This window comes from Macrobrachium rosenbergii, chromosome 58 (assembly GCF_040412425.1).
Source record: "Macrobrachium rosenbergii isolate ZJJX-2024 chromosome 58, ASM4041242v1, whole genome shotgun sequence".
Taxonomy (NCBI): domain Eukaryota; kingdom Metazoa; phylum Arthropoda; class Malacostraca; order Decapoda; family Palaemonidae; genus Macrobrachium; species Macrobrachium rosenbergii.
The window spans coordinates 8,358,586-8,374,081 of NC_089798.1; the positions used below are offsets into that span (position 1 = coordinate 8,358,586).

Sequence of the window (15,496 nt, forward strand, 5' to 3'; positions counted from 1 at the left end):
ACAAGAGGACGGAACAGTTGGAGAACGCGAATAACCAGTTGATCCAAGCAATCGACCTGCAAGCATTGGCAGCAGAGATTCAAATTGAAGCTAAGAGAAGAATTCAAAACAGTGATGGGCGTTAATGATAGACACTGCAGAATGAGATCGTCTCGTGGAGAAGGTGAATGACTGCGTGAAGCAGACTGCAGAGCCGAAGATGAAAACTAGAAGAGACTAAGCAAGAGAGAACAGTCATGTAAATGCCTTGAACGAGGAAGTGCACCGGATGGTGAAGACTCACAACGAATTACGTCATCAGGCTGCCGATCTGCAAGCGCAAGTGATGGACAAGGAGAGAGAATCTCGTGAGTTAAATGAAGAAAAGAAACAAATAAAGAACGTTGCGGACAAGGAGATAAGAATCTGAAAGACAACGTGGAAGATCTCTCGAACGAAATTAAATCTCTTCTGAAAGTGAATGAATTTGGCTATAACAAACAAATAAACGATCTCAAAGGCCAAGTCACTAAAGCTGAGTTGGAGAATGAAATACTTGATAGTGTAAAGACGGACAAAATAAAGGAAACAGTAGTCATGTACATTTAACAGAAGAGAAGGGTAATATGATAACCCGTTTAAAACACAAGACCGATAACTTAGAGAAGACATACAAGAACTGAAGAATGTTGGCTACAGAAAGGCAGGCAAGGAAGTGGAATTCAAGCGCATGTGACAATATAACTATGGAGAAATTTAACGGTGGAGAAAGAGGAAAAAAGCGTCTGAACAGCATACCTGCATTTTATTAATTACTATATTACTATAATTAAATATGTTGGTGAAATCAGAAGATATGGCTTAGTTTTGGAAGAATCTTAGTATTTAGGTGCAAGTAGGTTCGCGTAGAGCTCTCAGCTGTGTGATTTAGAAGGAAACTGATTTGTTGGAGAATGCTTAAGGTAAATTAGTTATTATGTATGCGCAAAACTGTATTCGAAAAGGGTGCAAGTAAGTTCGCGTAGAGCTCTCAGCTGTGTGATTTAGAAGGAAACTGATTTGTCGGAGAATGCTTAAGGTAAATTAGTTGTTATGTATGTACAAAACTGTATTCGAAAAGAGAACACTGAATCACTGTTTATTTCAAATCACTCCTTTTTCTCCCATTTTACCTTTCAGCTGCACTAACATCAAAGTCACGTTTAAGAAACCAGTAGAACTCTTCAAAAAACCATGCAAGAAACCTGTGGTTTAGTTATGGCTTGAGCTTGTTTGCTTAAACTTAAAAAAGAAATTTTGTAATATATAACCACCTAAGAAAGCATAAATAGGAGAATTCCTTCAACTCATGGAGACAAAGAATGAAGGAAAAATAGGGATAAATAAAGGTATTTGTCATTTCGATATGATAAAAAGGAAAAAATAATAGAGTATGAAGAATGGATAGAATAAAGGGAAAGACTATTAGGTAAAGTATAGAACAGTTGCGCAGTTGTCGTCCTGTTATGTACGATATCACTGAAGGAGTTCGGAGAAAAAAAATATATATATATATATATATATATATATATATATATATATATATATATATATATATATATATATATATATATATATATATATATATATATATATATATATATATATATATATATATATATATATATATATATATATATAATATGTATATAAGAACAACAAATGAGAACCAATCAAAGGGGAAGACAAACAAAAGCAGTAATCAGCAGCAGCAAGCAGGGAAGAATAACAATTGAGAACCAGTCGAAGGGGAGAAACAAACAAAAGCAGAACACAAGCAGTAATCAGCAGCAGCAAGCAGGGAAGAACAACAAATGAAAATCAATCGGAGGGGAGAAACAAAAAATCAGAACATAAGCAGTAATCAGCATCAGCAAGCAGGGAAGAACAACAAATGAGAACCAGTCGGAGGGGAGAAACAAACAAAAGCAGTAATCAGCAGCAGCAAGCAGGGAAGAACAACAAGTGAGAACCAGTCGAAGGGGAAAACAAACAAAAGCAGTAATCAGCAGCAGCAAGCAGGGAAGAACAACAAGTGAGAACCAGTCGAAGGGGAAAACAAACAAAAGCAGTAATCAGCAGCAGCAAGCAGGGAAGAACAACAAATGAGAACCAGTCGAAGGGGAAAACAAACAAAAGCAGTAATCAGCAGCAGCAAGCAGGAAAGAACAACATGGCCATGTGCATATTTGCACAAAGGACCCTTGGTGGGTATCCCATGGTGACTCCGTCTACTTGCCGAAATTATTCCTCCCGGTGAGAAAGGAAAGTGGCCTCCGCAGTACTGGCCTTCAGCTTATCTCGGAGGACATCTTCGGAAATAGGCAGCGGGCTCTTGTTGGACCTGCATACACGATCAAGGATGATGCTGATCGTTTCGTCGACGGGAACATTCGAAAATAAACTTTCTACGTCGAGTGAGGTGATGTCATCTTCCGGCCCTTTTCATGCATGAGGTCAGTGAACTCCGCTGCTGATTTCAGTGAAAATGCGCCGGAGGGAATTATTTCGGCAAGTAGACGGAGTCGCCATGGGATCCCCACTAGGGGCCCTCTGTGCAAATATGTACATGGCCACTGTCGAAGAAAGAACCTTCCGAGAGTATCAGAAACCAAAGATTTATGGGCGGTACATCGACGACATATTCTTCACAATAAAAGAAACCGATGATGCCAGAAAACTAGCAGATGCTCTGAAAAGAAACTCGCTGCTCAACTTCACCACAGAGCACAGCCAGCAGAAGACTTTACCGTTTCTTGACGTCCTGATGAAACAACAAGAAGGACAGTTTAAAACGACCGTGTATGTAAAAGCAACGAATGCTGGCCGTTGCTTGAACGCACGAGGAGAATGTGATGATGCCATAAAGGCGAAACAGCTGTCGCGACAAAAATCAATAAAAGGAAGAAGGAAGTCTGCGCATTTTTCACCAGAAATGGACGAACGAGAATCAAAAAAACTCAAACGGTATGAAGATACCTGCAAGAAACTTACTGATGCCACTAAGACAATTGCTTTCAACGAAATATATATATGCGCACATATACACATATTTCTCTCTCTCTCTCTCTCTCTCTCTCTCATATCTCTCTCTCTCTCTCTCTGTATATATATATATATATATATATATATATATATATATATATATATATATATATATATATATATATATATATATATATATATATATATATATATATAGAGAGAGAGAGAGAGAGAGAGAGAGAGAGAGAGAGAGAGAAAGTATTTATAAGTACAGATTCCGATATTTATATATAGACATTGTACTGTATAAATTCTATTGTGTTATCTGGTTACTGTTGTCTGATATTTGTTATTGTTCTTATTGTCTTTACTCATGGCATTCATTTTTGAATTTTGCCGAATGTTTTGTAGAGTGGAGTTAGATTTTAACGCTGCCTTTAGGAGCCGAGTGCCATTCTCCCCCCTCCTTTTTTTTATTCTTATTAATTTTTCTGTACGTGCAAACTTAGTTTTCTTAACCCTCATTGTTTTTATATCTTTATTTTTTTCATAAAATTGTCTCTTCTCCTTTCTTATATATTACATATGGGTCTTAATTCTGTGAAAAGCATCTATGAAAATTATTGGCCTTTTATGTTGTTGTGAAAAATGATACTGAGAGCACTAAGAATATTACTTGAAATCCAAATACTACTTGAAACCCATACTTTCACTCATATAAAGTAATGACTTTTGATGAAAATGGTGTTCTGTGCCTTTTGGAAGTTACTCTTGAAGTTAAAGGTGTTTAGTTCTTTTTCGTATTGTTTTATCTTAATGACTTGAAAAACAAACGCATACATTATGTCAAAAATTTTATCGTGTACTCGAGGTAATTTTAATTGGCAGAGGAAAAGGGCGCAGTGCCTCGTAAAGAAACTGATTTTGCTTTCTCTTCCGCCGATGATGCTCATCGTGATGCTGGTGCAGCGCCGGACAGTGACAATTACCATATTTTGATATTAATGTTGTGAAGTCCATAATTAATTACGACGGAATACTAATTAATGTCAATATGCAGTCATAGAATGTAAATTAGATGGACCCAGATACTTCCTGCCTATTTATCCATGATGAATAACGATTATTTGTTGCGTGGGGATAAAGGATTCAACCGACTCCATCTGCTGCTGATGGATGGGTTGTCGCATAATGCACTTCCCTTTCAAGTATATAATAAATGGGGACGGGAGGGAAATGAAAATATAGGGCTTTTCTCCATTTTAAGATTAAATTCGCCCATTTGAGTTTGTAGTTCATATCTCCATTTATGTTGCAGAAGATTCGACTTCAAAGATCTTCCACCAGGTGTCTGGGAGGACAGGGAATAGGCTGGTGAACTAAAAAAGAAAAAAGGACATCTTAAGAATTATCTAGGGAATACTGATTAGGAAACAAAATGTAAACATCATATTTGTTTATTTTTTTGCCCTCTGTCTCTGTGTATTATATGCCCAATAATTGTCTTTGTGAAATTCATCATGTCTTGTTAATTCGTCAGTTCTTCAGCGAAGTCTATTTATATGTTCTGTTCTTATCAATACTACATTACATCAGCTTAATAAAGTATTAATAGTCAGATCAATTTCTCAATTATATTGTCGATTAAATTGAAAATCATGAGCTGCATATTTTTGGCGGTCATGAAAAAAACACACAAAATTTCTGGGAAAAAAGAACATCATGAATCAAGGCAACATTTATTTTGTTTACCTGTGTCATTTTCACGAAAACTGACGTTTTTGTCTTTTTGCTTAATAGTTTTCCGTGGGAAAAGAAGTCCTGCAATAAAATGGCAACGACGGCGAATGAGCACTTTTAGTCATGAGTTATTGTTGCCATTGGTTTTATGCATGATCTTTTCTATGATAAACCTTTCAGTTGAGAATTTTTTTTTTACAATGCAGTGATGATGAACAGTCACTTATGTAACTTAACCTACGCTACACCACTTTTCCTGTTGTCCGCTTTGGTTTTGCGCAAGTTTTTTTAAGTTTTCTACTTTTCCTTCTTTTCCACGAAGGAAAAGAGGGAAAGATCCGATTTTATCACATAATTTTTTGTTTCGTTGTATAACTTTTTATATTATTTCTGTTAACTTGTTTGTTAGTATAATTTTGTTCTAAATTTTGTCATTTCCTAGAGCAATAAAAGGTAAATATCTAGTTACAGAGAACAGTTAAGAGCCTTTTAATTATTAACAAGGGCTTGATGCGACTACCTCTCAACAATCAGCTATTTAAAGTGTTTCCCCACAGATTTTTATTTTCTAATAGAAGCTCTCACAGAAAAAAAATTCTTCGTATTTTTCCCCCATGGTATTTAGGCAGCCTGGCCATTTGGACATCTGGCTGATACCTCGATGGCTGTACATTAACTTATTTCTCTAGTGGTCTGTACTTGTTGTTTCTAATCTAGGAAATAAAGAGAAATACTCATGGAAAAATATGCTAGCTAATACAAAAAGCCACTTGGCACTTAGATTTAGTGAATGAGACTCAAACAGTCACTGAATAAACAAAAAAGCGTTTGATAGATCCATTAGAAGTAGTATTTCCCCTGTGACCTTTGAAACTTGTTTCTCTATCCGGTGCTTATTGGAGCTAAAAGTTTGAAGAAATGAGGCGAATTTGGTATTGCGATATTTCCAATGCCGTTAATCAGTTATTAATGGACAGTTCAGAAAATTGTACTAAAATCTCTCTGGCATTATAATAAAAGAAATTATTAAAAAATTGTCTTATACATATACAACGACTATCAAAATTTTCCATGACAACTTTAAAACATTCTATTTTGATATCCGAGTCTATCGTTTCTTCTTAGTTAAAGCCCTACTTTTGTATCATATCGTTTTCATTTTATTTTCTGCATTTGGGGGACCTTGTATGTTTATAGTCACTGAATTTCCGATCATGTCGGTCTTCAAATAAAAAAGGAAAAAAGCGCCTCGGCTCATGAAACCTCAGCCACAGCCCATGAAACTTTCAGCCACGGCCCGGTGGTGGCATGTACTCTTGGCACCGATAGCGGCGCCAAGACGCACGATCATGGCGAACTTTAAACTTAAATAAGATAAAAACTACTGAGGCTAGAGGACTGCAATTTGTTATGTTTGATGATTGGAGAGTGGATGGTCAACATACCAATTGGCAGCCCTCTAGCCTCAGAAGTTTTTAAGATCTGAGGGCGGATAGAAAAGTACAGACGGTCAGACAAATAAACATCTCAACAGTTTCATTTTATAGAAAAGTAAAATGTAATTGATGTCAGAGGCTAAGTAAGCAGCCAATTAAATTTCTAAAGACTTCAAAAGCAATTTGTAGGCAGTTTATACCCATCTACCAGGACAGTCAATGAAGAGGAAATGAACAGGAATTCACATTTTAGAGGGCAAAGGAGGTTAGTTGACCCTTCAAACAATCTTTGTGATTAATTTATAAAAATGTGGCTATAAAGCCAGGCACTGGGGCACTTACAGACATTTAGCGCTTAAGACAGTGAAAAGAAAGTTAGAGTGATTGGAGAGCAAATTGGAAGAAAGAAACGGGAATGGAGGTAAAGTAGAAGTCTAAATCTGTGTGCAGCTAGGGGCCGAAAGGACTCGGCAAACAACCTGTAGTAGTGCCTACAGTGCACCGCATGAATTGCTCTGACGACAATACGCTCCTACGGCGTGTTGGAATGAGACTTGTCAGTGGGAAACGTAAATAGGAGCCTGCAGTGGTACACGGGTTGCCTAGAGAACATCTGCCAAAACTCAACATGCGTAGGTTTAGATCACATGTTTCTTTAATGATAACTCTCTGATGATAGTCATTGCATAGCTTAAATAGCGAAAGCAATAATTAGCGTAGACAGACATCGAAACAAAATGACAATATAACTGATCTAGTTAGTGAACTTGATTTTCAGCAATACGTCATATTTAGATATCGTGCTCGTATAGAAGAAAAGAATGACTAAACCTCAGCAAACGTCACTCATTCTCATTAGAGAATAAGCGTACCTTTATCACTAAACACAAGACTTGGAAGTGCATCCTTATAACCCTTTTTTCTGTCAGGTCGTAAATAGTCCATATTTAGTATTAATAGGTTAATAAGGTACCTCAAGTCTAAACTCAAATGGGAGTAAAAGGTATGAATTCATGTCAGGATGACAAGAAACGGCCATATGAAATATTTAAACCAATTCCAAATATCTATACCAACGCGCTACAGGGAATTATTAATGCAACGTGGGCGAAATCCAGTCCAGATCGTCATGGAATACGTGCTGTATGCACCAGAGGGACAAAATTAAATTTGTTTATCTTGGGTGTCTCGTTCCGCTTATTGGTAATGTTATTATGGCTAGTTCCCAGATATTATAAGTATCTGATTAATACAGTGTGCTCAGATCAGTTTTTGACTTCCTGAGTGTAGCTGTTGATTTATGGACCCCATGACGAGATCAGATATCGCTGTGGTATGTGTTCACAGTTTCTTCAGCGTGATAAGGTAATTATGATTTCTGGAAGTATGAGTATTGTCATGAATGTATTATATATATATATCTTATAAATCCAATTGCACCATTAGAAGAAAAAAAAGTTGCTGTGCTTTGGTGCGACGTTGATAGACTCGAGAAACCGACCCTCTCCTCGTTCCCTCACTCAAAATAAAACATGACGGCAGATAGGGTGTGGAAAATTGTCCAAAATTTGCAGCCTGATATAGTCAGTGGAAATGGTAATGAGACTAAACAGGTGTTTTTTGAGATATCACAAAGATCGATTTTAATCTTTGCAGATGATGATCTAAGTTCACCAGACTGAAAGATAAGATACACGTAGCACTCTGCGCCTATGACAGTATGTTGTTTTGGCAAAGAAGATACGATTATTGTGTTTGTGTCCGTAGACACAGTTCGGGTGAAATCTTCAACAATGTTTTTCAAGAAATGCCAATGACACACGCACTTTTATTTGAAAGACCGGAAGGTGTACAAATAAGAATAAGAAAAATCTTGGGACTACCGTAAACGAAAAAGAACATTTATGTTGAAATTTGTAATGTATCAAGTAATGCATCGAATATACTGATTTTTAAACGTCCTCCCTCGGTAGTCGTACTGAAGTGCTTCCACTATCTTTTCGTTTTAGAAGTCCTGATGCACTGTGGACATACAGTACAAGGGTCGGTAACAAACCTTCCTTTTTTCCAGTGCTTGTAGACTTCCACAAGCTGAATGAATAAGTAAAGCGTTCGATAGCACGCAGCAACTCAGAAACTCTTTGGTTATTTTATAGAACAACTGATTCTTTTTAGTTATTTACTCGATCAGTTACGAAATACAAAAGAAAGTAATTATTGCATGAGGGATGCGTGGACAGATGATACTCAACAACCTGTTTTGTTTTATCGGAATCAACGCGCTGAAGACTTTTCTGTTTGTTGAACTTGCTCTCAGATTAAACAAAAAAGGATGAAAGGGTAATGTGTTCATATCACAAAAATGTGTAATGATTTTGATTTTTTAATTGTTATACATACATACATACATATGTATGTATGTATGTGCATGTATGTATGCATTTATGTGTTTGTGAGTACTGTAAAGAATTATCTCTTACATTACGAACGCAATGTAACAAAGTTTACTTATGGTGCCAACCTATTGGTATAGTACTCTGTGCTTTTGATATTTTTCATTCTAAAACTTTTTCGTGTTTTATGGGTTCAGACTTTACAGTTTCCTTAATAAAGGAATTTATTCCTAACGTAGATTTAGCAATGTAATTTATATTTTTGCATTCTTATTACTATTACAATGTAACTGGGTAACCATATACGTCATTTAATTACCTTTTTTACAACTCAAGAGAATTCTTTTCACACCGTGTTAAAAATGTCTCCTTTTATTTGTGAAGAGGTGGGAAAGTGATTCCAGGAACTCTACCATAATTTTGGTCCCTTTTTTACAATTTTCATATACTTCCAGCGTCTGCTACTGTGAAGACGTGGAAGAGTACTAGTATTGCAGCATATTATAAGTGTATGCCTTACATATTTGTAAAATGGTGATGGGCGCGTTAGCGTAATCACTAGTCCCCATCACAGTAGTGTGGCAATGCTAGTTGAGTGGTTAGTGAGGAAGTATGTAAGGTTTCATAGTAGAGTAGGAAATGTGACTTCTTGGAAGAATAGTTCAGTCCATGATACAAGCATGAAATATGGGAAGAATATTGTGTTTAGGTCACCTTTTAAGAAAAAAGTCCTAGTCACGAAAAGTTTTCACTTGGCGACTGTGTTTTCAAGAGGGTTATTAAAACATTGTAAACTAACTATAAACCAGAAAAATGGTTTGTTTTATACAACTTAGTTTCACATTATTGATTTAGTTGTCTTATTTAGCCTTATCTTTAGTGTATTGGCTGATAAAGGAATTTTTTTTTATACTTCAAGGCCATCAAAGAGATCACAGAGACCACTGCTGTCAGGGTACAATTCGTGGTGGAAAGGGGTTGTTTAGAATTTTCGGAGATGTATCCCAGAGAGTGTATTTGAATGTTTCCCATGAAAAACTGCCAATGCTGGGGTGACAAACAGGATGATCTCTTTTTGTCTTCAAAATGCCCCAGTGGCTTACTAACCACAAAGCCTCTGCCAGTCAAGATCAAGCCCAAGCTTTCTTGCCGTGTAGGAGTGATTCTGCAGGTTGCGGTGGTGCAAAAAAGGTGGGTCTCTGGAGCCTGAAAATTATAAGCTATGGGCATGTGAAGCTCATTCAGGTATAAGCAGTTCATGAAACTGATAATAAACCTGGGAAGATTAACTAATACCTGCCATTGTATAGAGACAAATAAAAAGGGTATGTCGGTAACAGACACTGCTGTGCTATTTCACTATTGGCTTCAATATCCCAGTGCTAATAAGCCACTAAGATATTAGATAGCCACCCTTGTGCCAACACGGGAGAGCTGAACCAAAGATAACTTGATTTTAGTTTACCTGATAATGTACAGATCTCTCATTATTTAAATAGTGGATGGACGGCCGAGTTAAGTAGAGGGCAACTGCATGAGCGAATTGTATTCTCTTATAGCTAAGAGAGCATAAGATGATGAAAGGATAGCCACTTGGCTTCTGCCTTTTTAAAGTTTCAGTATATATGCAAGATGTAAACACCAAACAAACTGAAGTAAATGTTGCCTTTTTTAAGAGAGCAAAAATGATGAAATGCCAATTCAGCACTTCATTCCAAAGGAAACAAGACTTGGTTATGCTAATATTGAGTAAAAATAATTTTTCAGTCTATCAATGATAAGCCAATAACACTTCATCCAGCAAGGCTAGATGATGGTGAGGGCATAGAGGCCTCACCAATACAAATTAAAGTAGGGTATCACAGAAGCTGTAGTAGACTGTTATTCAATGACAATAAGGCAACAAGAATGTAAAAGAAGAGTTACTTCTAGCACATCAGGTGGCGCACATGAGAACTGTGGCAAGAGGTAAAGAACCTCAGACCCTCCAAAATAGAATTATTTTTAAGTGGGGAAGAAGGTGATATATATATATGCTTATCATGAGCCAGTTATAGGTGATATATATATATATATATATATATATATATATATATATATATATATATATATATATATATATATATATATATATATACTAATATATATATGCTTATCATGAGTCAGTTATTTACTTTCCTCAGTATTTTTATAGTATCTGACTGCTGATTCAGGTAATCATAAAAAAACAAAGAGAAGGGGGAATATAACTGAGCTGAGGGCTCTACTCACAAGGCAGTTGTAAGCAAAACACTTTAGGGAAAGTTTAAGTCTAGGTATATTTACTTTAAATGAACAATCAGAAGATGAAATGAGCTAATTGGGCAAGCAAGGCCTGAGAGATTAATTATAACTACGAACACTTCGAAATATTTCCGCCAGTGTGATGATGCTGATTCATGAAGGGCAAGGCACAATCAAGGAAGAATTCCACAGCTAGGGATCCTTCTGTAAACGGAGAGATTTACGAATTAAAGGCCAGGAAGGACACAGTAAAATATGCATAGGACAAGGCGGTGCATGGAGGGTACCAAGGATGCCTTGAACACATGCGTTTGCATAATTACTCAACACTGGAATTTTTGTAACACTGCTCTAAAAAGACAAGGCTAATATGGAAATACTGGCCCTTAGAAATGAAATAGGAAGTATAGAGCAAGAATTAAAACTGTGCGACTGAATGAAAAGAACCTTTGCAACAGGTCACTTTACCTTATAGACGAGGTGGCTTCAGCGTGGGTAATAGTGGCGGAGGGGGGCTAAAAGGTTTCACTGGTAAGGATACTAAGGCCCCCTTAAAAGATAGGACCGTGTGGTAGAGGCATGGTGCTCTGAAGGAGGCGGGAATGCAAAGGGCAGATGTGACTCGCTCGCGTCCAGATCAGTCTGTAACTTGTCGTTCTTTGGTCAGGCCTTTTAAGACCTCGGGTCAGGGATTATGGTGCTTTCCTCATGCAGATGGGGTAAGTTTCATCCCTCTTATGTGCACGGATCATTTGAATCACGGGTCACCTCATGGTGAGCACATTCCAGGTGTTCCTACGGGAGCCATACCTCTCTCTTAATCTGGTTTGTTCTGTCTCTGGCCAGAAATTAATCGTCTTTTGACCCTGTGTTCTGAAAAATAAAGGGCTCCCCACAGTCACATGTTCAAAGAGAGAAAGTGGGAGAGATATACAGAGTGCAGTTAACAGATTTGAGGAGGGGCAAATATTCCTTTCGCCCTTCTATGTCGGTGTCTGGTAGCTTGGATGCTTGGGAAGATGTAGCAACTCCCTACCCAGGTTGACATCTCGCACCCTCACTTAGGTGCGAATGTCTACCAAACCAAGGATTCAGCTGACAAATGCTTTACATTACTCTACCTTTCTCCTTAATGGCACTCATGTATTTTTATTAACATGTATTTTTATTAAACTTCTCTGCTACATACGAGATCTTAGAAATATTTACTTGACAAAGCATTCAACATTTTACGTTAACAGCATAGTGAAAGAAAATGTTGTTAACATTAAATTACTGTCACTCTTAAACAGGAATTTATTAAGGAACTATAAGTAAATTATCGTAAATATTGAAATACAATAAATCGTAAGCTACTGTCATTTTAAAACAGGAACTGTTACAAATATGAGAAAGGTCTCATAAATATTAAAATACAATAACTGCAAGTGATTTCATTAAGGTAAATCGTAAAATAATCATGCACTTAACATTTAGTAGTAATTGTTAGTCAAAGACATGCAGTTAGTTTGCTTTGATGAGGCATTACAATGAAGTATACTTGGTCTTCAGTTAGGTGTTGCCATGTTAAGTCGACGGAACAGTGCCAGATGTGGCACTGAGGTCAATGGTGCTTACTGGCACGAAGCTAAGTACGATGAAGTACAGACAAATATGTAAAGTGCACAGTCTTTCTGAGTCATGGACTCGGGATTTAAATTACAAAGGAATAGCAAAGAAGACCAATGATAGATTCCAGAATGAGTAATGATTGTTAAAGAAAAATGATGAGGAGTATGGCGAAATTATATTCTTTAGCTTATGAAAATGGCTTAGGTTTATTCTTTAGCTCCAGGGGCTTCAAGGCAGTCAAAGGAAACGGCTCCTCCAACAGTATTTCCTGCCAACATCTACGAAAATGGCACTGTGCCAAGTTGGCACTTAAATGGCTTTGGCATATATAAATTTAAAAAGCATCATGCATTTATGGGCATGAGAGGGAAGTCATAGGACTTATGGATTTGAAATGTCTGTCAGTTTGCACTCTACGTTGGTAGAATGGGAAATAAAGTAAAATTTGAGCCTTTGTGAGGCATAAAATGACATGAGTAATAAACAAAGTAAGGAAAGGAAAAATGGTTAAAGGAAGAGAATAACGTACAGGATTGTAAGGAAAAGAAACAGGCAAAGACTCGGGTATTCTCATTCTGGATAGAGGTACCAAAGAACTTTGTAGGATAAAAAGGTGGCACTGTGCCAGATTTGCACTGTGTCAGGAGAGCCCAGTAGCTCTCTTTAGGCTACCTGACGTTACCTAATTCTGGGATTTTTGCCGTAGATCTCTGTAGGTTAAAGGTTCTCCTTGGTAGGGGAATAGGTTGAACCGAGCCCAAGGAGGACATTGGAGTGCCACCCATGTCAGCTTCTTTGGTGGCCGAAGCAAGGGCACTCATTACAGTCTCTGCCCCAAGTTGTCGGAGTTCCGTGAGTTCATTGGCCATTTGAGACACAGCAGAATCCATGCTCATGGTTGTCTGCGGGGGACCAGGAAGGAGAGGAAGAGGTCACGGTGGGTGTGATAGGCTCGCAGGTTACCATGACCAGCTCAGTCACGGGTTGTGAGGCCGCACCTTCAGTTGAGCTTCCTCTGTGGTTGGGAGAATCCTTCTCTCTTACTGGCACTGGTAGCTGAGCCAAGCTGGGAGAAGAGATGGGAGCCTGATTGGGATCTCTTGAAGGGAGATCAGGGGCATGCTCTGTCGCTGGCACTAAGGCAGGGTCAGGCACTAGTATTTGATGTGGAATTTGCTTGTCGTTCGGGACGGATGGAGCTTGGCACTGCTCAATGCACTCAGGTGGCTCTGGCAGAAATTGTGAATCAAGTTTGGGATCCCAGGGAGGGAGATATATTTGGTGCTTTGGCACAGTCACTGGGGCAGGGCCTTGCACCGGAATGGGATCTGGAATCTATTTTGATGGAGATTGCCACTGCAGATTGTATTCCAGTGGCATGAGCAGTGGAATGAATGCTGGCATTTGAGGCTTACTCATGCCTAATGAATGATTTGAGGGGTTTGGGCCCCTGGATTGCAGTAATTTAGAATGGGACTGGAAGTCCTGTCCCATGAGGATGTCATAACCTCCAGGAACATAAATTACAACTGCAAGGTTGCAGATTTTGGATCTATGAGGTCTTGTGACTCTCAACTGAACAGTAGGGAGTATCATTTTAAAGTGATTGATACCCTCAGTTGTGACGAGTTTACGTCGGTTAATGCTAACTCTATAGGGAACTTTGTCCTTCCTTATGAGGGAAATTTGTGCACAGGAGTCATCAAATGCCTTGACCTGGCGTGCAGCGTAGCTACCTTGAGGAGGTGCCACATATATGGGACCCTCAGCTGAAGGGCCTAAGAAATTTGGATTTGTAACTGCCAAAGCAATGGCTAGAGTACTTGATTTATTATTAGGGCATTTTGCCTATGTGGGTGAGTGGCCATGAACTTTGCAAGCTTGCAATCTCTTCGTGGCACTGCCCCTGTGGAGGGTGCAGGCTTCTTAGTTGGTAGATTCCCGGGAAAGTTTTGGAAGGCATCGTGAGTGGTGCCTGGGGCTTGTTTCAGCACTGCTCTGTGGAATGTCTGGCTTTCTTGCAGAACCCACATAGCCTACAATGGGCTTCTTATGTGGGTACCCATTCTTGGGAAGTTGCTGGGAGTTGATTGAGGCAGGCATGGAGGGATATAATTTTCGTCTATGGGAACTAAGATGAGGATGATTCATATCCCAGATGTCATCCCAACAACAGCACTTGACCACCGTCTTAGGCGCCTTGTCACACAGATGTGTGGCGAGGGCTGGCAGGGCATAATGTAAAAAGTCCTCTAGCTGGGAGAGTTTGAGGATATCCTCTGCACTAATGGCTTTGAGAGGTTCTAGCCATTGTTTCATGGCTTAGGTCTTTTTAAAAACCCACTCAGATCAGGTATGGCCTGACTCTTTGGGCATATTTCTCCATCTTTTCCTCCAACAGTCGGGAGTTACCTCACAAGCTTTTATAATGGCTTGGCAGACAAGGGTGAGATATCCTTGATCCTCACGTTGGAGAGCATTGAATGTGATGGCACCTTTCTCTTCAAGGTGCCTTCCCAAGATCAGAGACACTTCTTCAGTAGAGGTCTGATAGGTCATCAGGTCCTTTTCAATATGGCCAAGCCAGGCTTCAGGCTCGGCTTCGTACCAGTTTCTTATGAGGGAGTCTACATACTGAGGGTTAATGTGGAGAGGGTGTTGGCGGGTTGCACGTGCTTGGGTTGCCATTGCAAGCTGATGAGCCCTTTCTTTCTCCCTCTCCTGACTTTCTTTCTCCTTCTGCCTTTCTGCCTCTTCTCGTTTCTCCTGGGTTATTCTTTCTTTCTCCTTCCCCCACCTTTCTGCCTCTTTCTCTTGCCATTCTTTCTCCTTCTCCTGCCTTTCTTTCACCTTTTCCTGCCTTTCTGCCTCTTCTCGTTTCTCCTGGGCTGTTCTTTCCGCCTCTCTTTCCACCTTGGCCCCGTCTACTCTCTATTGGGCCCAATCCTCCAGGGCTAGTCCTGGCAGTTCCATGTCTTTTCCAGCGGACATGTAGAACTTGTCCTCATTTTGCTGGGCTCTGCATGTCAT

General features: G+C 38.8%; 1 protein-coding gene across 1 annotated transcript; it reads left to right on the top strand.

The window, feature by feature from the left end:
* The first annotated feature begins 2,548 nt into the window (after positions 1-2,548).
* LOC136837239 (uncharacterized) lies at positions 2,549-4,373 on the top strand. Its single transcript, XM_067101976.1, has 2 exons — positions 2,549-2,985; positions 4,322-4,373. Exons 1-2 carry the CDS (start codon positions 2,549-2,551, stop codon positions 4,371-4,373), a joined length of 489 nt encoding a protein of 162 aa, XP_066958077.1.
* Positions 4,374-15,496: the final 11,123 nt, after the last annotated feature.

Excerpts from the sequence above, each read along its gene's own strand:
- LOC136837239 (XM_067101976.1), top strand. The coding sequence starts at position 2,549 with ATGGGATCCCCACTAGGGGCCCTCTGTGCAAATATGTACATGGCCACT. Across the intron at positions 2,986-4,321 it reads GAATCAAAAAAACTCAAACG|AAGATTCGACTTCAAAGATC; the intron begins GTATGAAGATAC and ends TTTATGTTGCAG.